General features: G+C 36.0%; 1 protein-coding gene across 4 annotated transcripts in view; it reads left to right on the top strand.

Moving 5' to 3' along the window:
- The window catches only part of CERT1 (ceramide transporter 1), a 105,780-nt gene that overhangs the window by 1,967 nt on the left and 79,721 nt on the right, over nt 1-24,092 (top strand). For 3 of the 4 annotated variants that reach the window (XM_042941244.1, XM_042941249.1, XM_042941258.1), the window contains exon 3: nt 4,561-4,695. In XM_042941244.1, coding sequence (XP_042797178.1) covers nt 4,561-4,695 — 135 coding nt within the window. Of the gene's footprint in view, nt 1-2,866; nt 3,022-4,560; nt 4,696-24,092 lie in introns of those variants that run through there. The other variant, XM_042941267.1, reaches the window with a different exon arrangement.

The following is a 24,092-nucleotide window of genomic DNA, read 5'->3' as shown; positions in this document are numbered from 1 at the left end:
CATACTTTGGCTAAGCATTTGGACATTTCTGTGGACTTGTTTCATATTAGGTTTTTCTGTTGTCTTTAGAAGGCTGATGAGAAAGGCCTTAGGTAAGACAGGAGTCTGTCAGAACTAAGACTTGCCAAGTGTTAACTTTTATTTACATAGAAAAATCATGATGTGTGTTGATATTGTGATCATTGGAATTTCAGTGAAAGGCTTTCATTGAAGTGAACCTCCCTAGGGTTTCTTTACATTAAATGTATCTCGTAATTTAGGAATCTCTTGAACACATTGTGTAGTAGATACACATTTTCAGGTGGAATTTCAGAAGGAATTTGCTTCTCAATTCTGGTAGATTCATCACTTTTCCCATTAAATGAGAAGCAGACTTCCAAATTAGTACCCTAGTAGTGGTATTTTATAAAACAGGCTGAACTTTTGACCTATTTGATACCACTGTTTTGGGGGGCGGGAGTAGTGACTGGTGAAAAGAGTCCCCAATACTCTTGAGTATTCACTATATACAGAGCAGTATAGTACACATACCTTATGACAAAAAATGGAAGAGTATCTCTTTGATACTTAAATATGGACAAATGTATTTTTTTTTTATCACTTCTCTGGTACGTAAATAACTTTGGTATTGCTGTATATGTAGAATTATCAGGAATATAGTTTTTGGTATTTTTGTTAACAGCTATGAAGGAAATTTCCCTGAAATTTAGTATATGGTTGTATAAAATGATTTCTGGAAGCTTTTTAATCAGGAGTATTTTATATTGAATACATGTTTTAAAATGTAAAGTACTTCTATATTTTGATCCGTTTGTATTCACTTGGTAATTTACACAAGAGTTAGAACTCAGCAACTGTTCTTTTCCTTCAATTGAATAATGTAGGTAAGTCTCTAATTTGTATCGTTTCTTCCCTTCCAAAACTGAGTGGATTTGGAATGGACAGAGGGGATAAACTTATATTAGGAATATACCGGCCCTGGGGCGCCTGGGTGGCTCCGTCATTTGAGCCTCCGACATCTGCTCAGGTCTGATCTCATGGTTTGTGAGTTCGAGCCCCACGTCAGGCTCTGTGCTGACAGCTCAGAGCCTGGAGCCTCTTCGAATTCTGTGTCTTTCTCTCTCTCTCTCTGCCCCCCCCCCCCCACTTGTGCTCTCTCTCTGTCTCTCAAAAATAAATAAATAAATGTAAAAAAAATTTTTTTTAAAGCAATATACCGGTCCTGGGGTGCCTGAGTGGTTCAGTCGGTTTAGTGTCTGACTTGGGCTTAGGTCATGATCTCATAGTCTGTGGGTTTAAGCCCCATGTCAGGCTCTGTGCTGACAGCTCAGAGCCTGGAGCCTGCTTCAGATTCTGTGTCACCCTCTCTCTCTGCTCTTCCCCCACTCATGCTCTGTCTCTCTGTGTCTCTCAAAAATAAATAAATGTTTTAAAAATTAAAAAAAAAAAGATATATACCAGTCCAAAGTTTTATTTTGTATATGGTAATTTAAAATACATGGAAATACCTATGAAGCATATTTTCTGTAGAATCACTTCTTAAGCACATAGGTTCCAAAAATACTGGATAGACAATAATTCTAGGTGGTTATAACAATATCAGGGTGGATCATTGATGAGAAAAGATTCATGCCTTAGTGGGAATTGAGAGCAACTAAGCCTGGATAAAATAAATCTCATCTAACTTATTATGAATTCTCTCAATCCTTCAAGGTTTACCTTATCTTCGTTTCCCCACATACCAAACTGTTGGCTGAAATTCTATCCACCTTTAGAGTTTATCTCAAAAACTATTTTTACCATGAAGCCTTTCTTTATTTTGCCAACCATTTCAGATCTCCTTTCCTTGGGTTCCCATAGTTATTTTATTTGTAACTTGTTCTGACTCTTACTGTAAATGATTTTTTTTTCCTCTTGAAATTGTGCTTGCTGAACTCTTGGGAACAGAAATCTTTGATTCTTCTGCTGTGTCTAGCATACTGCTTTGTCTTTGTTAGTTGGGGAAGAGTGAGGAGACGTTATGAGAAACCAAAAATCTACCTTCTAGTTGTGATAGTAGGAGCTAACATTTAGGGCCTGAAGCTTATGTAATTTAATGGGTCCTCTATAAAAAAGTATAAAATTATGATACACAATTGTTGGGGCCCATTCTGTCACTCTGGAAGAGGTCTGTTCTAGTGAACTGCACTGAAGCTTAAGCTTCATTAGCTCTGCATAACTCTGTCTCCAACTGAGAAAATACTTTGTGCCTGGCAGTATTCTAAGTCTATTCTTGTTTAATCTTGACAACTTTAAGAGGTAAAGTTTGACAAAGAAACAGTAAGCAATTTGACCACAGTCACACCGTTACCAGCCCTCTGAGGGGCGGTAAGTGGAATGAGGCAGCGTTAAGGTATGCCAGTCTAAATAATTTGTATTACAGACAATGGGGAGTTGTCCACATAAGTTTTGGAGCGAGAGGTTCATTGAGATTAATATGTGAGATAAGTAAGCCTATGTGCTTAATAAGTAAAATTATGTAAGTTATGAAATAAATTGCAGAAGATATTAGAGGTAAGGTTCTTAAGCCTTCCTAAGAGCCTAGTAACCTGATAATCATTGTATTAACTGAAAATAGAGAAGAAGAGCCAAATGTAAGGGTTTTATATGAAGGAAAGATGAATAGGAGTTGATGACAGGCTATAGACATTGACAAGGAACAATATCTGTTAAAACTGTAGTAGAGGCATTCATGATTTTTTTCAGCCATTCAAATAATAGGGAAAGGAACTAAAGCACAGAAAAGTTAAATAACTTGTCAAAACTCATCACACAACTAATAGAATCTATCTGATTTTGTATATTCTGTTCTGTCCACATAGTACAGGAGCACTGAGCCAGGTTTGAATATGAATCAGGCTGCGCAAATACCAGTGTAGCCAAGGAAATAGAAACATAAGGAGGAAAATGCACCTTATAAGAGGAGATGAATTCAATTTTACATGTAACCATCATTATTTCAACTCATTGTGTAATTTAATGGTAAGTCACAGGGAATTAGAAATAAGGAAATGGTGATTAGAGAGCTCAGAGGAGAGAATGTATTAAATTGCCAACATAGATAAGCTCTTAGGGAGGGGTTGTAATGATGAACCTTAGAAGATTTAAGAGCTGAAATGTCTCAAACATACTGAGTAGGAAATAGAAAAGTAAAGATTTCTCAATGGGTAAAGAGCCTGAGCCAATGCAATATATTTTTAACAATCCATTTTGAATTAGTTTTTGGCAGATAGTTTTGGAATTAGATAGTTTTTGGAATTGTCTTTACATACATAAAACCCCCAGAGCATTAAAATATGCAAAATCAAGAATTCCCATAGAGGTTACATTTCCGCCTTTACAAGATTATTGATTGTGATCTGTACTGTGTGTCAAGACTTTAGCAACACAGAAACCATTGGTAGGTACTAGAAACTGATAATCCAAGTATGTTTTTGAAAACTAGTTTTTTTAATACACAATATATTATTACTCTTGAATTTAAAAAGTAGATATTCAGAGAAACTTGGAAAATGAATGAACTTTTAAATATGTAGCATTGAGTTCTGTGGGGGAAACAGTAGAGTTGATACAGACGTTTAAAGATTAATGATCTTGTATTTTTACTTTGATGTGGTCATAAATATCATATATGTTTATATATTAGTAACTTACAACCAAAGTAGAATTTGGCCATGATTAGCTTCATACTTCTGTTGATTTACAAAGCTTCATGCAGTACTTGGTGTAAGAGAATGAGAGGCTATATAACCAGACTTTTCTGTTGAATATGTTAATTATGGCAGGGACAAAACAATCCAAGTCTCATGAAGTTGGTGAGGAGGGGAGGATGAAGCACACAAATGAAGAGCAGAATTTTTAACTGAAACAGTTTTATTCCTCAAATATTAAATGGAAGAGAATACAATATTTATTTGTAATTTTGTAAAAATTACTGAAAATCACATCTAGAAAATCTCAACTTTTCACTTTCTACAATTATTTTTTTAAACGTTTATTATTTTTGAGAGACAGAGCATAAGAGGGGGAGGGGTAGAAAGAGAGAGAGAGACACACACACACACACACACACACACACACACACACAGAATCTGAAACAGGCTCTAGGTTCTGAGCTGTCAGCACAGAATATCCTGTTTTATAAAGTGCCAGTTCCAGTCTTTTGGCAATTTTTTTAAAGTTTAGTTGAGAAAGAGAGCACGTGAGTGGGGAAGGGGCAGAGAGAGAGAGAGAGAGAGAGAGAGAGAGAGAGAGAGAGGGAGAATCCCAAGCAGGCTCTGCAGAGAACCCAACACAGGGCTTGAACTCACGGATCGGAGATCATGACCTGAGCTGAGGTCTGACACTTAACTGACTGAGCCACCCAGGTGCCCCTATAATCATTTTGTTTATAATTAAGTTAGAGCTTTTCACATTTTGGTTTTAAATTAGATTGGTTGTTTCAGAAAGTTTGGATTTCTAAAATACTGACTTTTATATTTTGTTTTTCTTTTCCCTCACACCCCATCCCCTTACCTCTAGTGGACAAACTACATTCATGGGTGGCAGGATCGTTGGGTAGTTTTGAAAAATAATACTCTGAGTTACTACAAATCTGAAGATGAGACAGAGTACGGCTGCAGAGGATCCATCTGTCTTAGCAAGGCTGTCATCACAGTAAGTTCCTATTCTTCATTCAACAAGTATTTATTGAGCATCAGCTATACACTAGGAACTTGTTTAGGTCCTAGGGATATATCTGTGAACAAAACAAGTAAAGATCTTTGCCTCTGTGGAGCACAAAGGCTAATACTTCTTTCCATAAAGTTATTTTACAGTGTTTATTACTAGATAATACTACTTTATAAAGACGGGTACTGTATATCTAGTTGTTACAGCAAGCCCTTAAACAAGGGATGCAGAAAAAAAAACATTTGAAGACTTCATATCTGATGAGATAATGACAGCTACATGGTAGGTTATTGAAAAAGGTAAAGCAGAAAACTAAAAAAAAATGTATCTTAACATTTTAAAATTTTAACTTAAAATATGCAAATTTATATTCATTTGCCAGCTTTTTGATGTAATGCTAACACCATCTCTTCAAATGTGAAATTGAGAGAAGTACTTGTAAATATATCCATAATGCATGATTTGCAATTTCCAGTTTTGATTTCTCTAAAGTGAGATAAATGCTTAAAGATAGTTTAAGCATTTAAACTATGCTTAATAGATCCTATACTTAGGTATAGGATCTTCTGACTTTTTTATGTTTTCCTTAATATTTTACAGATGTCTCACCTTTGTCTAATTCAATACCTTTTTAAAGAATGACTCACCTTTATTGAGTCATTCTACTTAGTTTGCATTCAACTTAGTTTACATAGAAACAACCCTCTTTTTGCACTTGTATTCCATAGACTTACCTAATATTAATTAAGTTATGCAAGGATCACAAGTAAACTGGCATAAACAGGTTTGGGAACAACCAACTGATTTGTTAAACATAACTCAACCTGTGAGATCAGAAGTGCTTAAATATATTAAAAATCGCCTACAAGTTGATAGTAGTCAGTATGCCATGGCATTATTTAATAAAAGTAAAAAAAAAAGTGTTGGCTAAAACAGGACTGTTAAATGGAGGTCAGTTAAGGGAACTGTTGTCTTAAAATCCAGAAATGGGTATGTTAAAACTTAATGATAGATTATACTGATACTTTCAAAGAGAATTCACATTATGATAAAATTTATATTGCTTGTAAAAATAAAAAGTATACTTTGAATCTGTGTCGATTTCTAAATCTGACTCAGGTATGTATATGTTACACATTTAAGAGAAATCTTACAGTTTTTTTCTGGTTTTTTTTGGTACATTCTGCCCCTCATATATGTTCAAAGTTTGAAAACAAACTTAGTTGAGTGTTGAGTGGGAAAAACCTATAGAGGAATTGTTTGTAAGTATTAAGAATGAAACTACTACTCTCCATTTTTAGGGACAATTTTAAAGAAATATTTTGAACATATAAAAGCTCAGTATTTATTTTGACTTGTATGTTGTACATTATGGTGTATTTTGAAGTTGTTTCTAGTTTTGTATTTTGGGGTTTTATTTCCCTTGAGATAGATTATTGTATATGCTAGAGGACAGAACAGTGGATAGAAACGTGTTTTACAATCTTGAAATGTCCTTCCTCCAGTCTTCCTATCCTTCCTTCTTTTGTATCTTGTCAGATGCTTATTAGCTACTACACTTTGGAAATAAGCTGTTGGTTGATGTGAAAATGGGGATGAATGAAACTTTATCTTTATTGTTTACTAAATAGTAGTATTCCTAGAGTACTATGCTTGTTTCTGTAGAGTTAAATATAGTTTTGAGTTATGAACTATGGTAATAGTGCATGGCTTATTGAAGGAAAAAAATTTTTAGTAAATAATTACATTGCATCTACTCAGAAAAAAAAAAAAAACCTGTTCTTTGTAGTTTTGTTGTTGTTTTTGTTATACCTATATTTGCCTACAGATCTTTCATTGTGGTATAGGGTCAAAGAAATGGGTGGGAAAATGAAACAATTTGAAAGAGATGAGGAAGGAATCTAGTGGTGTTCACTAAGCTAAATAGTGGTAGGGAAGGTTAAAAAGATGAACGAGGCAGCAAATTCTGAGTGGTAGTCTTAGAGACTGTGAAACAAGTGGTAAGGAGAAACACAAGCATTTATATTCCTGAACTCCTTCAACTTTCAGTCTTTTCCTTGACTGTGGGTTCACAGGTTCACTGTTCCATATATCAAGGAAGTTATAAAATACAACTGAATTCTATGAGTTTCTGACAATGAGGTTTACAAATAGAACATGTACTTGAGTTAAATAACAAAAATGTAATACTAATTATCTCTGTTAAATAGGTAGCCTTTGCTTTTCTTAAATATGGGCTATGATATATATCACTTCACCTCTGAAGACAAAAAATAAATGGCAGTGTTGAATTTGCTCACATGGCATCTTATAAAATAGATAGTATTCATATGTGGAGAAATCTGGACTTGAATCGTGACTTTGCTGTAACCTTAACATACTACTTATTGGTGAACCTACTATCTGAGCCCACCTTTTCTGATAGAACCTAATTTATTGTTAAATTCGCTCTTATTTTAGTTTAACAATGAAGTCATTCTTAATTATTTTAATCATGTTCTTTAGCTTTGTGATAATGAATTGAGTGAAATACTTTCAAGGAACAAAATATTTCCTGGGAGAATTTGTTACTTGGAAATAATTAATGTGAAGGGATTGAAAGCAGTGGGTAAGAAGAAAAGCAATACTTTTTTCACTTTATGAAAAATGAACTGTCTGTTTGTAGAGTAAATGATTATAGAAAGATAAAGTTGAATTTCAGAATTATAATAGTTTATTTATAATTTATTTGCTTAAGATCCAGTCTGTGCTACAAAACTAGCCATGGGAGGTGTTCAATATACGTTAATTGTATTTCTTCAATCAAAAACAATGTTTATGGAATATTTAAACTGTTCTTTATTTTTAAAGTTCTGTTTTTAAATAAAACACTCCTGATAAAAAGATGTAATCAGTGGCATGAAAAAGTGAATGTTTCTCTTTGCTCTTAGTCCTGCACTCAAGGAATAAAGTTACATTTCTGGTGTTTTCTTCCAATAATTTGTATGCCCATACAAGCGTTTGTATGTTTATGTCCTTCATTTTTATTTACACAAATAGTATCATACTAAATCTATTGTTCTTTACCTTATTTTCTTTTAGTATGACTTGGACGTGTTTACTACATTCTCTTGAATTGTATGGATGTACCATATCTTGTTTATATGCCTCCTCCCTTTTTTTGGACATTTAGAACATATCTGATTTTTTACTGAATGACTACTGTAGGAACAAACTTATTTTAAAATTTCTTTATAGTTACTGTCAAATGGCTCTTTCAAAAGAGTACCACTTTTCACTCTTACCAATAATGTATGAGTGTCTCTATTTCCCCATACCCTGAAGTATTGAGGAAGTTAGGTTTTGGCAAATGTTAAAATATTTGTCAATCTACTAGATAAAAATAGTACCTTAATATTTTAAATTGCATTTTCTATTTATGAGATTGAGTACTTTGTTTATAGCTCATTTATATTTCTTTTTCCTCTTCCAATCATTTATTCATCTCTTGTTCTCTTTTTCCTTATTGATTTATAGAAGCTCTTGATAACATGATAATTGGCCATTTATCATATTTGTTGCAAATATTTTCCCCAATTTGTCATTTGTTTATTCTTACCTTGTTTTATAGTCTTCTATAGCCTTACAGAAATTATAATTTTTTACATACTCTTACTGACCTTTCCTTTATGGCTTCTGCATTTAGTTATGTTTAGATAGGTATTTCCTACTTCAGAGACTATATACAATATAATATGTAATTATATTTTCATGTAAAATTTATATTTGAGTTTTATTCCTGTGGGAGTTATTTTAAGCCTAAAGAGTGATAGGGGAATTTAGCTTTTTTATTTTTCGTCAAATGACTATGTATTCTAATGCCATTAATTGAATAATTCACCTTTTCTCCACTGGATTGAAATGTCACCTTCACTATAAATTCCCATGTGTATTTGCAGTTGTTTCTACACTCTCTTCTGTTCACTTGATTTGTGTATTCCTTCTCTTTGTACCATGTTTAAAATTATAATACTAATAGTTTGTCAACCAACAATTCATGATCCTTTCATGAAGATAAAAGAAGTGGTTTGTTTGTATTTACTGAGATAAGATATTTTGGGAATTAGGTAGGTAGAGATATTTGGTATAACGGAAATAGTAATGTCTTTAGAATTGGTTTGCCTAGGGTCTGTAGTCCCAGGTCTCACCTTAGGTATTTGCCTTTGTGTACCTGAAACTTTGTAGAACTTCTTTAATTACCAAATGAATGAAATTCCTATTACTCTTAGAGGTTGGTTATACGTAAGTTTATCCACCAATTTTATGGTTTAATATTTTCAGAAGGAAAACTGAAAGATAGTGAAAATGTTTATGGTTAGATTTTTAAAAATTAAAGCCAAATAGTTCTTAGGTACGTAGGGTTGGAAGAAAGTTGAAAGATTCTGGCAGAATTAAAGAAGCCAGTAGAGATGTAAAAGCAAGGGAAGGAAGTGTTCAAAATTGAAGAAAACTATAAAACTAAACAAAAAATTTTAAGTGTTAAAGAGTAATTAGATCTAAAAAGTTTTTTTTTTAATGTTTACTTATTTTGAGAGAGAGAAAGAGAATATGCATGTACCAGTGGAGGAGGGGCAGAGAGAGAGGGAGAAAGAGAATCCCAAGCAGGCTCCATGCTCCACGCAGAGCCCAGTACAGGCCTCGATCTCATGACAGCAAGATCGCAACCTGAGCCAGCATCAAGAGTCGGACGCTTAACTGACTGAGCCACCCAGACTCCCTAAAAATTTTAAAATAAGAAATTATGATACAGAATAATGTTCAGCAAATTAGATATCACCAAAGATGAGTAGTGCCATAAACAATCATTCATTGTACAAGGAACTCCAGATTAGTGAGAAATTAAGAACTTGGCCTTTCATCAACTGTGTAATTTTGCTACATTGAACTGGTGGAAAGAGGAGGGTGTACGCAAGTATAAGCACGGGATAAAATATTAGTTGATAATTCTCATTCTAAGAACACTCACGTCTGAATTTCTAAAAGAAATTAGAATCTTAGATTATTAAGATAATAATAAGATATAAGATAATATAAGATAATAATAAGCTATTCAGTTCATTTGGAAATACTATCTTCTATCTTTAGATAACGAGTGTAACTCCTATAATGTAACTCAAATAATTCAAATATAATAGGAAATATTTAAAATGTTTGGTAAAAGGTTTTTGTAAGAAAAATATAAAAAAGTATATCTATTGAAATGTAGGCCCCAAAATGTCAAAATAATTTGCTCAGAATTATGTAATTACAGAATGTAATTTGTTTGCTAGGGTTACCATAACAGAGTACCACAAACTGTGTGGCTTAAACAACAGATTTATTGTTTGACAGTTCTGGAGACTAGAAGTTGGATCAAGGTGTTATCAGGGTGGGTTCCTTCTGTTGCTTTTGCTTGTTTGTTGGCTATCTGGCATTCTGTTTCTTGTAGATGCAATTCTCCCATGTTTGCTTTTATGTTCACATAGTGTTCTCTCTGTGGGCTTATTCATGTCCAAATTTCCCCTTTTTATAAGGACACCAGTCATAATGAATTAGGGGCCTAGTCTACTCCAGTGTGACATCATCCTAACTAATTACATCTCTGCTACCCTGTTTCTAAGTAAAGTTAGTTTCTAAGGTACGCAGGCCTCAGCATACATATCAAGCACACAATTCAACCCATAATACAAAATAATCTGAATTAAGACTGTAACACAAGTCTCCTGATTCCCATCTGGTGTCATGTCATGACATAGGAAAAAATGTATATGTGATGCATTTTATTTTGTGTAAGACTTGCAGGAACATGCCTGTTAAATATTGAAAAAGTAGCTCTTTAAATTTGTGACTTAGTATTAATGCCTTCTCTTAAATTTCTATAATAAATATAGTCTGTATTTTAGCCTTGAAGTTTCCATAAAGCAAGAAATATACAAAATTTTCTAGATTTCCGTGCTTAAAACAGCAAGGGGCTTGTTTTCCTAATTTTCCTGAAGGTCTTTTAAGCTTCACATACACCAGTTTTTATTTAGTATTTTTATTTACCATTATATCTTTTTATTTTTAATGTTTATTTTATTTTTGAGAGAGAGCGCAAGCTGGGGAGGGGCAGAGAGAGAGAGAGAGAGAGAGAGAGAGACAGACAGACAGATAAAGCAGGCTCCAGGCTCCGACCTGGCAGCACAGAGCCTGACATGGGGCTTGAATTCACAAACTGCGAGATCATGACCTGAGCCAAAGTCAGACGCTTAGCCAACTGAGCCACCCAGGTGCCTATTTAGCATTATATCTTAATTTCCAAAGTGCTTAACATACCGTTCATGGTCTCTGAAGTCACACCAGGGTTTACATTTGGCTCTTCTTACCACCAAAGTTACCTTTGGGTAGGTTACTGAATTGCTCTGAGTTTGACCTTCCTTACCTGATTAAAGATGAAGGGGGATAAGATCTAACTATGGGATGATTATGTGTATTAAACAAAATAACATAAAGGTGCTTGTCCAGTCTTGGCATAAAGAAGGCACCCAGATTTCTTTAAGTTTACTTTGTGAGATACTTATATTTAAAAGAAAGTCTGCAGTTTAAAAAAAAAAAAAAAAAAAAAAAAAGGAAAAGGAGAATCTGGCAAAGCCTTTATTAAGGGAGAAAAAGATGCAGGTGACTTATTTGAGTCAAGATATGTTTCACCTCCTATTTCAACATATTCTCATGCATTTCCTATGACCACTTTTCTTCCACCTACTGGCTCTTTCTTTCTCTGTCTCTTCCTTTCTGTCTTTCTATAATACGTATATATAAACACGTTAAGTTTTTATATGCTTTCTGCATGTTCCTGATAGACTTTTTTCCCCTTGTTCTATTTATTATTGTTTTTTTAAGTCATGTCATGCCTTCTTAAAACTCAGATTTATTGAGGTATAATTTACATCCAGTAAAATTCACCCCTTTTACGTATACAGTTATAGCTTTCATCAATGTATACAGTCATGTAATCACTATTACAATCAGGATATAGACAGTTTCCATCACCTCAGAAAGTTCTCTCCTACCCCTTTGTAGTCCATAGACTCCCCATCCCCACCCTCTGGAAATCACTGCTCTTGTAGTTTGGCCTTTCCCAGAATATTATATAAATGGGATCATACAGTAAGTATAAAGCTTTTGGTGTTTGTTTTTTTTACCATAATGCTATTGAGAGTCATCCATGCTGTTGCATGTATCTCTAACTTGTTCCTTTGTATTATTGAGTACTATTCCACTATGTAGATGCACACAGTTAATTATCCATTCACCACTGAGGGATATGTGTTTGTATCCAGATTTGGACTGCTATAAGCAGGCTGCTGTAAATATTCACTATTCACTATGCAGCTGTTTGTGTAAATATTTGCTTTTATTTCTCTTGGGTAGAAAACTGAGAATGGGATTGCTGGGTCATATGGTAAGTGTATGTTTAATTCTAAAAGAAACTGCCAAACTGTTTTTCAAAGTGGCAGTACCAGTTTATATTCCTTCCGAGAATGCATGTGAATTCCAGTTGCTGAACATTTTTGCTGGCACTTATTTTTTACTTTTTGTTTTTTTATTTTAACCATTCTAGTAGCTATGTAGTGATACCTCATTGTGGTTTCAACTTGCATTTTCATAATAACTGATGTTTTACATCTTTTCATCTGCTTGTTACTTGTATCTCTTTGGTGATATGTACATTCAGTCTTTTGTTTCTATTTGTCTCCTTTTCAATTACTTGTTTATTTATTTATTTAGAGAGGGAGAGAGAGAATGAGTGGGGGAGGGGCAGAAAGAAAGGGAGAGAGAGAGAATCCCAAGCAGGCTCCACACTATCAGTGCAGACCCCCACGTGGGACTCAAACTCATGAACCATGAAATCATGACCTGAGCTGAAATCAAGAATGAGACAATTAACTGACTGAACTACCCAGGTGCCCTCTGTTTGTCTTCTTAATACTAAGTTTTGAAAGTTCTTTAAGTTTACCAGATACCATAACTTTTATCAGACATAGGGTTTTTTTTTTTCAGACATGTACTTGGCAAATATCTTCTCCTAGCCTAACAGACTGATTTTTGTCACTATCATCAGAAAATAAATCACATTTAAAATATATTTAAATGTAGGACGCCTGGGTGGCTCAGTCACTTCAGCATCCAATTCTTATATATTTTTTTGATGTTTATTGTTTACTTTTTAGAGAGAGAGGCAGAATGCGACCAGGCAATGGGCAGAGAGAGAGGGAGACACAGAATCTGAAATAGGTTCCAGACTCTGAGCTGTCAGCACAGAACCCAATGTGGGGCTCAAACTCATAAACCACGAGATTGTGACCTGAGCCAAAATCAGATGCTTAACTGAGTGAGCCACCCAGGTGCCCCAAGCGTCCAGCTCTTGATTTCATCTCAGGTCACGATCCCAGGATCGTGGGATTGAGCCCCACATTGAGCTCTGTGCTGAGTGTAGAGCCTGCTCAAGATTGTCTCTGTCTCCCTCTGCCCTTCTCCCCTGCTCTCCCTCTTGCTCTATTTCTAAAATAATCATATTTGAATGTATATTTTGCTGACTTTTTTTTTTAATGTTTATTTATATTTGAGAGAGAGACTGAGAGTGAACAGGAGAGGGGCAGAGAAAGAGGGAGACACAGAACTCGAATGGGTTCCAGGCTCTGCACCGTCAGCACAGAGCCTGGTATGGGACTCAAACTCACAAACCATGAGATCATGACCTGAGCCGAAGTCGGACACTTAACCAACTGAGCCACCCAGGCGCCCCTATTTTGCTGACTTTTTGCTCTGATTCCTTAGGAGCCCTTGAAGGCTATCTATTTCCCAGTATAATTTACAAAGATGCTGGCCCTATTATTAGATATTAAATACATTATTTGTACAGAGGTGATATTTCTCATTTTTTTTTTAATTTTTATTTTTTAGTTTGGGTGTACAGGGGCGCACTGTTGCTTAATTAAATTGAGAAAACTTTAGGGGTGCCTGGGTGGCTCAGTCAGTTGAGCGTCCGACTTCAGCTCAGGTCACGATCTCACGGTTCGTGAGTTCGAGCCCCGCGTCGGGCTCTGGGCTGATGGCTCAGAGCCTGGAGCCTGCTTCGGATTCTGTGTCTCCCTCTCTCTCTGCCCCTCCCCCATTCATGCTCTGTCTCTCTCTGTCTCAAAAATAAATAAACATTAAAAAAAAATTTTTTTTTTTTAATTGAGAAAGCTTTAGTTTTCAAATTACCTGCTTACACCTCATCATGTAGTGAATTCACTGGTACTGCCTTTGAGCTGCTTCTTTGGAGTGAGTACTGTGTAGGCTTGACTTTTGTTGTTTCTTCACTGAAGGAAGAAGACCATGGCTGATAAAGAATGAGATGTTCTCTTGGTCACCACATTACAGAATATATATTATCCAAAAATTATTTCTTTTAAAAATATACTTGATCACTTAAAAAAGAAAAAGTCACTTACAAATTGATCGTAAGGAACCAAGAGACCCAAGAGACTGTGATGAATTGAAGCTCATCCAGAAATTAAGGTGGTCTCTGAAATGATAATGTATTGAGAGCAAGGGACAGGGTTGGGTAATGATTTCTGAAACTTACACATAAACCCAGTTTCATGAAGTGAAGTTTTCTCCTGTTATGAAAGATGTCAAGGAGTTGCATTTGGCTTTTTAAAAATTAGGAAATTCAGGGCCTCCTGGGTGGCTCAGTTGGTTGGGTGTCCAACTTCGGCTCAGGTCATGATCTCACGGTTCGTGAGTTCGAGCCCCGCGTCGGGCTCTGTGCTGACGCTCAGAGCCTGGAGCCTGCTTCGGATTCTGTGTCTCCCTCTCTCTCTGCCCCTCCTCTGCTCATGTTCTGTCTCTCTCTGACTCAAAAATAAATAAAACATTAAAAAAATTAAAAATTAGGAAATTCATCACCTCCACTTTATCTCCTTGCCCATAGTAAATGAATTAAAAAATCTTTAACCTGAAAAGGGAGAACAGGAGAGGAGACAATAGAAGAGAGCCTTTTAGAAGCTGAAAAACTGATGGACTGCACAGTAAATTAGTAGATCCTAGAAATCCAAATCCTAAGTTATCATTTGAAAAAGCTAGGAACTAGATTTACATTCACAATAATGTAATACTTTAGCAGTACCAGATACCTCTTGAAACAAGAATTCGGAGGTGGAATTTGATTAAAAAAAAAAAATACAGAGGATACATTGATTATCAGTTTAAGAAACACTCGTATCCCCAGATTTTTCTCTCCCAACTGTGCGGTTGGGTGATTGACTTATCCCTGTACCAACCTGACAAAGAGGAGAGGTTTATTCTATAGAGAGAAGAAAATAGTGCTCTCTAGGCTGAAGAGTGGGGAAATAGGCAATAGAAACTATTGAAATCAAGGAATGATACTAAATAGAGGTGATTAAGGGAAATGTGCAAAGTGGGTGCTGAGACCTTAACTTTACCCCATTCCCCACTTGGCTACCCATACACTAGGTGACAGATATTCTCATTGAGGGCAGTAAATTGCTGGGGACTCCTAGAGAATCTGACCAGCCCAAGAGGAAAGACCTAAAGATAACATCAGAACTTCCCCAACAAAGTAGCCTAACTGGATTATCCAGCAGTGAAGCTCATCTTTGATAAACTAACCATGCATAACTTTACAGATTCCAGTCAGCTTTATAGATCCCCAACTCTTAAAAATGAACGGTTAAGATCACCAGGCATATGAAGTTTCCAGTATGAAAGAGATCAAGAGAGTAAATACAAGACTAGCCAACAAACTATTCTAATATTCCACAAAAATAAAGAAGAAAGTTTGTTTTCTCTGTATTCTCAGAGATGAGAGCATTTGGAATCATGAAACAAAAATGTACACTATAAAAAAGAAAAAGAATAAAACAGACCTATTGTAAATTATAAATATGGTAGCAGTGATTTAAAAAAATCAGAAGGGTTAGAAGATAGAATTATAAACATTTCCCAGAAAATCGAGAAGATAAAGATAGCGAATAGGAGAAAAGATAAAATTGAAGGAATGATCCAAGACTTTAACATTTGAAGAGTAGAAACTTCAGGAAGAGAGAACAGAGAAGAAAGGAAACATCAATAAAAGAATACAAGAGGGGCGCCTGGGTGGCTCAGTCATTTGAGTGTCCGACTTTGGCCCAGATCATGATCTCACAGTTCGTGAGTTCGAGTCACGCGTCGGGCTCTGTGCTGACAGCTCGGAGCCAGGAGCCTGCTTCCGATTCTGTGTCTCCCACTCTCTCTGCCCCTCCCCCGCTCATGCTCTGTCTCTCTTTCTGTCTCTCTTTCTCTCTCAAAAATAAATAAACATTAAAAAAATAAAAATAAATAAATAAAAGAATACAAGAAAAATCCATAGAAGTAAATTTACTTGGACGTGAGTTTACACATTGAACGGGTCAAAGGACGTGAGTTTACACATTGAAAGGCCAGCATAATAGATGAAAAAGGACCCATTATTAAGGACATGTCATTGTAGTGAGTCAGATCACTGGGAAGAAGGAAGATCGTGGATGCTTCCAGAGGGGAAAAACAGGTCACAACAAAGGATAAGGATTCAAAATTACTGTGGACTTCTCAAAAACAACACTGATAGCTAGAATGCAATGTGCCATGCCTTCATTCTTCTGAAGAATTATTTTCAACACTGAACTCTTTATCCAGCCAGACTATTAAACAAATGCCAAAAGGGCAGATAAAAACATTTTGAAATGTCTCAAAACATTTACTTGTTGCAGCATTTAAAATGTCTTATTTTAGAGATACATGCTCACATATCTACAGATGAAATGATAAGTTTAGAATTTACTTCAAAATAACCCATCTGGAAAGGCTTGAATTGGTGGAGGGTATAGATGAAATAAGAATGGCCAGAAATGTTAATTGTTAAAGCTGAATAGTGGTGTGTGGGGTTTATTATCCTATTCTTTATTTTTGCATAGGTTTGGAAATTCTCATAATAAAAAGTAAACTTACAAATATACATACTACTACAAAGCTTTCTTTTGGAAAATGTGCTCCATGAAAACAAGGAAGTATTAAATAAAAAGGAAGATAGGACACAGAACATTGTTCTCAGAGTATGATCTCCAGGCCAGTAGCATCAAAGCCAACTGTGAACTTGACAGAAGTGCAGATTCCCAGGCCCAACCTCCCATCTAATGAATCAGGAACTCTGGCTATGAGGTTTGGTATTCTGTCTCAATGATTCTGATATATACGGAAGTTTGAGAGCCACACTTAAAAAATAGCTGTGCTCAAGTAAAGAATGGATATCTCATTTCTCTTAACAGCTTGTTCTCTGGACTTTGATATTTGATCTGACATTTTTTTTTTATTTAAAAAAAAAATTTTTTTAACGTTTATTTATTTTTGAGATAGAGAGAGACAGAGCATGAATGGGGGGGGTGGGGTCAGAGAGAGGGAGACACAGAATCCGAAACAGGCTCCAGGCTCTGAGCTGTCAGCACAGAGCCTGACGCGGGGCTCGAATTCACGGACGGCGAGATCATGACCTGAGCCGTAGTCGGCCGCCCAACCAACTGAGCCACCTAGGTGCCCCTTGATCTGACATTTAATTGAATGGAGTCATTATACATAAAGGCAGAAGAATTCCTATTAGTTGTGCTATTGGTGCTAGCAATCTGAATGGACAATGGATGTGAAAGGTTCAGACTTTGGTAAATTGTTAAGTCAGGTAATTGTCTCAGAAACGGACTAGTTATGAGTTGAACAGATGAACATCTACCATATGTCAATCTGACTGCTGGTCCAAATGGCATCTTGACATTTTGTGCTAGCATTGTTCGTTGAATTTTCCATGATCTAAAATGTCTTTTTCCCTCCTCCACTATCAAAAGCCTGTTTTTTCTCTGGGCCCAACCTAAGCCACAACTTTTCAACAAACCATTGCTCATCTTTTTTACTTAACTGTAAGATTTTGTAAAAAGAAAACATGGACTCTGGTGCGCCTGGGTGGTTCAGTCAGTTAAGCGTGTGACTCGATTTCAGCTCAGGTCATGATCTCGCAGTTCATGAGATCAAGCCCCCGCGTCAGGTTCTGCACTGGATTATCCAGTAGTGAAGCTCCAGAGCCTGCTTAGGATTTCTCTCCCCACTTCTCTCTGCCCCTTCCCCATTCTCTCTCTGTCTCAAAATAAATATATAGACTTAAAAACAAAATAAAACATGGACTAAGCAACTGTTACGTGCTAAGCATTATGCTAGGTGTTTTACGTGTTACCTCCTTTAGTCATCATAATAATCTCCTTATAACCTAACTAAATATTAACATATATTTAGCCTTTTCATATACGTGCTTTTCTCTTGGTTTGTGCCTTCGATTTTTATTTCAAGAAGAATGGCAATTGACCACTTCTATTTCATAGTACAAGGATTTCCATTAGCCCATTGGTTCCCAAACGTCATTGTGCATCTAGAAGGCTTGTTGAAACAGATTCCAGTTATATTTGTAAGTTTTGTGTAAAAGTGAAATTTTTTTGAAAGACATGAATATTTTCAAATTACTGAATTGTTTTTGATACTTAGAAGGCTTGGAAAGAATTAGTTTTAGAAGCCAAGTTAAGGTCATTAAGATATGCCTTGATCATAAAGTAATTATAATCAGGGGCGCCTTGGTGTCTCAGTCAGTTAGGTGTGTGACTTCAGCTCAGGTCGTGATTTCATGGTTTGTGAGTTTGAGCCCCACCTTGGGCTCTGTGCTGACAGCTCAGAGCTGGGAACTGCTTCAGATTCTGTGTCTCCCTCTCTCTCAACCCCTCCCCAGCTCACACTCTGTCTGTCTGTCTCACTCTCAAAAATAAAGATTAAAAAAAAATTTTTTTTTTTTTAATTTTTTTTTTAACATTTATTTATTTTTGAGACAGAGAGAGACAGAGCATGAACGGGGGAGGGTCAGAGAGAGGGAGACACAGAATCTGAAACAGGCTCCAGGCTCTGAGCTGTCAGCACAGAGCCCGACTCGGGGCTTGAACTCACGGACCGCAAGATCGTGACCTGAGCTGAAGTCGGCCGCTTAACCGACTGAGCCACCCAGGCGCCCCTAAAAAAAAATTTTTTTTAACAAAAAAATTATTACAATCAAATAACTTCTGGCAAAGTTTTGGAACATTCCAGTAATGTTATCATTATGTAAATGCATCTTCATGGTTCTACTATCAAATTATTTGAATAAAAGTTCCTTACTGGGTGGTTTTTCCCATTTCCTAGCACAGTACCTGTGTGAAAACCTGTCAATTGACCTATAGCAAATCTTTATATATATATTTTTTAGGTTTTTATTTATTCAGAGAGAGAGAGAGAGAAAGAGAGAGAGAGAGAGAGAGAGAGAGAGAATTCCAAGCAGGCTTCGCACTGTCAGCACAGAGCCCGATGCAGGGCTTGATCCCATGAACCATGAGATCATGACCTAGCCAAAAATCAGGAGTTGAATGTTAGCCCACTGAGTCACCTATGCACCCCAGTGTTTATATTTCTGATCTGGGTTTGATTTTCAGAAGTCACCAGAAATTATTCAGAATTATTAAATCAGATAATTGAAGCTAAATAAAGGTATTTGAGCCAAATTATATTTTAGAGCACAGCATAAAGAAGATATTTACTTATATTAATTTGCTTTCTAACACTTCTTCCTTTTAGTCTAAAATAGTACAGTTTTAACATAATAGAAAATGTGCTTAGATGTAGAAGTTTGCTTTTTATGATTCTTGGGACAGGTGGGTGATCCTCTTTTTAATGGCAAACCATTACCAGTAAAATTCCATTACACCAAATCTACAAGCGATTTTCAAACATCATGGGAAAAGATTACAACTTTATTTTTACTAACTTTTAGCTGAAATTTAGCATTTTCTTTATTAATGTAGTCAAAAATTACAGTACAGTACATTATCAGTATTTGTGACTTTTTCACCAACAGAAATTATAAATACTGTCCCATGGCATTATTGGCATACTGCTACTAGATAGTAATTTGTTAAAATAAAATAACACATACAGGGCGCCTGGGTGGCTCAGTCATTTAACTGCCTGACTTCAGCTCAGGTCAGATCTTGCAGTTCATGAGTTCAAGCCCTGCATCAGGCTCTGTGCTGACAGCTCAGAGCCTGGATCCTTCTTTGGATTCTTTGTCTCCTCTCTCTCTGCCCCTCCCCTGCTCACACGCTGTCTCTCTTTCAGACATTAATATTTATTAAATATTAATAAAAACTAAAAAAATAACACGTATGTATATTAGTATACCTTAACTTAAATTTTTTTGTTATGTAATTGGTTTCCTTTAGAATTATATGTATTTTGCTTCATACTTTGAAAATATGTTCTCAGGATTTTGAAAGTTTCATCAGATTTGCATAGGAGTGCATGAAACTTTGCATTACACAGGGCTGCACAGAACATTTTTGTAGCATTAGAATTTTGTTTTGAGTCTGTTGATGTCTTCAAGTAATTTAAGATGAAAGAATTAATACCTAAATTTCTAATTTTTTTTAATGTTTATTTTTGAGAGAGAGAGAGGCAGTGTGTAAGCAGGGGAAGGGCAGAGAGAGAGGAAGACACAAAACTTGAAGCAGGCTCCAGGCTCTGTGCTGTCAGCACAGAGCCTGACCGCGAGATAATGACCTGAGCCAAAGTTGGACGCTTAACCGACTGAGCCACCCAGGCGCCCCAGTATCTAAATTTCTAAAGTGAAATGAAGTATTTCAGGCCCAGGGAAGAAAAGAAAATGCATTACACTATCCTTTCTCTGCTGGGCTTCAGGCTATCTTGGATTTTGAGGTTTTGCATGGTCTACCTTTTTCTTAAACTTCATTTCTTACCAGACTCCCTCCAGTCATGCTACGCTTTTAGTGTCTTATCTAAGCCTGCTCTTTCCTGCCCATAAGTATTTATATGTGCTTTTCTTGCTGTCTGGAATGTTCTTTCTTTCTTCCTTTGTCCATTCCATTACTTTCTTGGAAACCTTGGCCTACCTGATTAGATTACTTTTTTTTTTTAATTTTTTTTAACATTTATTTATTATTGAGAGACAGAGAGAGACAGAGCATGAGCATGGGAGAGGCAGAGAGAGGGGAGACACAGAATCTGAAGCAGGCTGCAGGCTCTGAGCTGTCAGCACAGAGCCCCGACGCGGGGCTGGAACCCACAAACCACAAGATCATGACCTGAGCCGAAGTCGGATGCTCAACTGACTGAGCCACCCAGGTGCCCCTGATTAGATTACTTGTAATATAGGCTTTCTCAACATAATGTACCGTTCTTATTTATGGCTTTTACAGTTGAAGTTTTACATTTCTTGTGTGATTGATTTGGTTAACGTGAGTTCTGCAAAGTTAAGAACCATGCCTGTTTATCCTCGGCATTGTATCCCCAGTGCCTTGAATAGTACTTGGTAAATCATAGATGTTCATAAATATTTCATTGGTTGGTTGGGTTACATGGATAAATAAATAAACATGAAAGGTTTAAATCATGGTTGTCCAATAAAAATATGTTAGTTACATATACAAGCCATATAAGTAATAGAAAATTTTCTAGTAGCCACATCAAAAAAGGAAAAACAAGTGAGATTGATTAATTATATTTTATTTAACTTAATATATCCAAAATATTGTCATCCTAATATACAGTCATAAGAAATTATTACTAAGATATTTTACATTTTGTTTTTTACCAAGTCTTCAAAATCCAGTGTGTATTATACACTTACAGCTCATTTTAGTTCAGACTAGCCATACATGACTAATGACTACTATATTGGACAGCACAGGTTTCAATGTCAAAGCATATTAAAAATTAAGAAATTGGGGGCTGCCTGCATCATGGTCCAGCCTTTATTTCAGGGTAAATTTTGAAAGCAGGATTTTGTTTATTCAGAAATTCCCAAAATTGAGATATATCAAATCAGTGTGTTAAATGAAAAAAATTGAAATGAATACTTAATACTTACAGTTTGCTTACCTATATATTTTCTTTAAGATTTGCAAGTTACGAAGGGAAAATACAGTCTTGGAAAAGACATCACGCATTTGAGGGCAGTGAGATTATTCAAACTGACCTTGTCTAAGAATCTTTTGTTAGGTTCTGCTCTCTTGAAGTAACATTTTTATTAAGTGGCTTTAATTATTTTAGCATTTTTTATTGTAGGATGAGTCTGGGAAGGTTCTTCTGGCAAAATATTACTGTATTTTAATGAGTCTGATGCCACCAAATTTAAGATGCACTGTTATTTTATATGTCACATTGCCATTTTAAGTTGATACCATTTGTAAGACATCCTTATTTCAGAGACAAAATTTGTATGTGTGGCAGGGAATTTTATAATAGGTGAAATGAGGTATTTGAGTAGAAATCTCAAAGAGGAAAATGAATGTGGTAAGAGGTGACATGGTAGGAAGCAGCAGTTGTCAAGTTCCTCCATGGCTAGTTGAAGGAACTGTAAGGAGTCCTGTGTGACTGGAGGCCTGGATGGTCTGTAGACAAGGGGAAAGTAGTAGGAAAAGAAGGCAGAGAGGTATGCTCCTGATTCTATAGAGCCTTGTGGGTCCTTGTGAGGACTTCAACTTTGTATGCGAAATGAAAAGGGAAGTTATGGAAGTCTGAGCAGTGGAGTGATTTGATCCTTGTAACAAGATCACTTTTGGCTGCTTTGTTATGAATAGTTTGTAGGAGGAGGATGGAAGCAGGAAACCAGAATTAGGCAGCCCTAAGAAATTATACACATAATCCAGGTGAGACATAGCAGTGGTTTGGATCCAGCTAGTATTGTTTATTAGAAGTGAATGGATTCCAGATTTATTTTGGAGGTCCAGCTGACAAGGTTTGCAGATTTGCTGATGAATGCCTTATATGATTCAGTGAAATGAGTCGGATGATTTCAGGTCTAAGCAACTGTTGGTTACCATTTATGGAAATGTAGAAGCCTAGAGTTTGGTGAAGCAAATCACATGACCAGGTTTTGATGTGTTGAGATTCCTCTTAAATAGTCAGGAGAAGACACAAAAGAGGCAATTAAGTAAGAGTTTGGAGGTTAGGGAAAGAGGACCTGTCTGAAGTTATAAATTGTGTGTGTTTGTGGACACGTGAATGTACATGTGTCAAGTGGTATGTGTGCAAATTTATCTTTTGATCCTCATATCATTGACTGTTTCTTCAGAATTCCCTCCCCCGCCAACCCAGTATGTTTAATTTTTGATTTTAATGTTAGTGGTTTTGTAAAATGTTAGATGATATTTGCTAAACATTTGTCAAATGTGTGGCTCTTGGTTAACAGTGGGATAGAAAGAGAAAGGTTGTAAGGAAAGAGACTTTTGTATCATTTTTAACTTTTTACTTTGAAATAATTTTATATAAAAAATTGTAAGACTAGGGGCGCCTGGGTGGCTCAGTCGGTTAAGCGTCCGACTTCAGCTCAGGTCACGATCTCACGGTCCATGAGTTCGAGCCCCGCGTCGGGCTCTGGGCTGATGGCTCAGAGCCTGGAGCCTGCTTCCAATTCTGTGTCTCCCTCTCTCTCTGCCCCTCCCCCGTTCATGCTCTGTCTCTCTCTGTCTCAAAAATAAATAAACGTTAAAAAAAAAAAAAATTGTAAGACTAATGTGATAACTCTTGTGGACACTTAGATTCACCAATATTTTAATGTTTCTTTTATCTTGTTCTCTAGACACATGTACACATGCCTTATATCTTTCCCTGAGTCATTTGAGAGTAGGTTTCATATATCACACTTCTTTTCCTCTTAATACTTCAGTGTATAATTTCCAAGAGCAAAGATATTCTCTTTGCAGGTATAACCATAATATAGCTGGCAAATTCAGGACATTTCATGTAGTAATATCTTTTTTTCTAATTTAAAGTCTGTATTCCAGTTTTGTCCATTGTTCAGCAGTATCCTTTGTAGCATATTTTTTCCCTTCAGTACAAAATCCAGTCTACAGCGTGTATTGCATTTAGTTGTCATGTTTCTTTTAGTTTCTTTTAATCTAGACCAATTAGCTCCTTAGCCTTTCTTTGTCTAGTGTAACATATTTTTGAAGACTCTGGGCAAGTTATTTTCTAGAATGTTTTTCATTTAGGACTTGATGTTTCTTTGTGATTTGATTCAGGTTATGCATCCTTGGCAAAATACACTAAAATGATGTGGTGTCCTTCTCAGGGTATATCTCACTAGAGGCACAGATATCTGTCTGCTTTTTTTTATATGTAAATGTTATGGTTAAGATTTGAAGGGTGGGGAGGTGGACGAGGGTTCTATGACTTAAAAAGAAAGTTGGAAAAAACATTGAATTAAGCTTGGTTCATTATTCGCCACT

Source organism: Panthera leo, chromosome A1 (assembly GCF_018350215.1).
Source record: "Panthera leo isolate Ple1 chromosome A1, P.leo_Ple1_pat1.1, whole genome shotgun sequence".
Taxonomy (NCBI): domain Eukaryota; kingdom Metazoa; phylum Chordata; class Mammalia; order Carnivora; family Felidae; genus Panthera; species Panthera leo.
The sequence above is the reverse complement of the archived record's forward strand: the minus strand, read 5'-3'. Positions and strand labels throughout refer to the sequence as shown.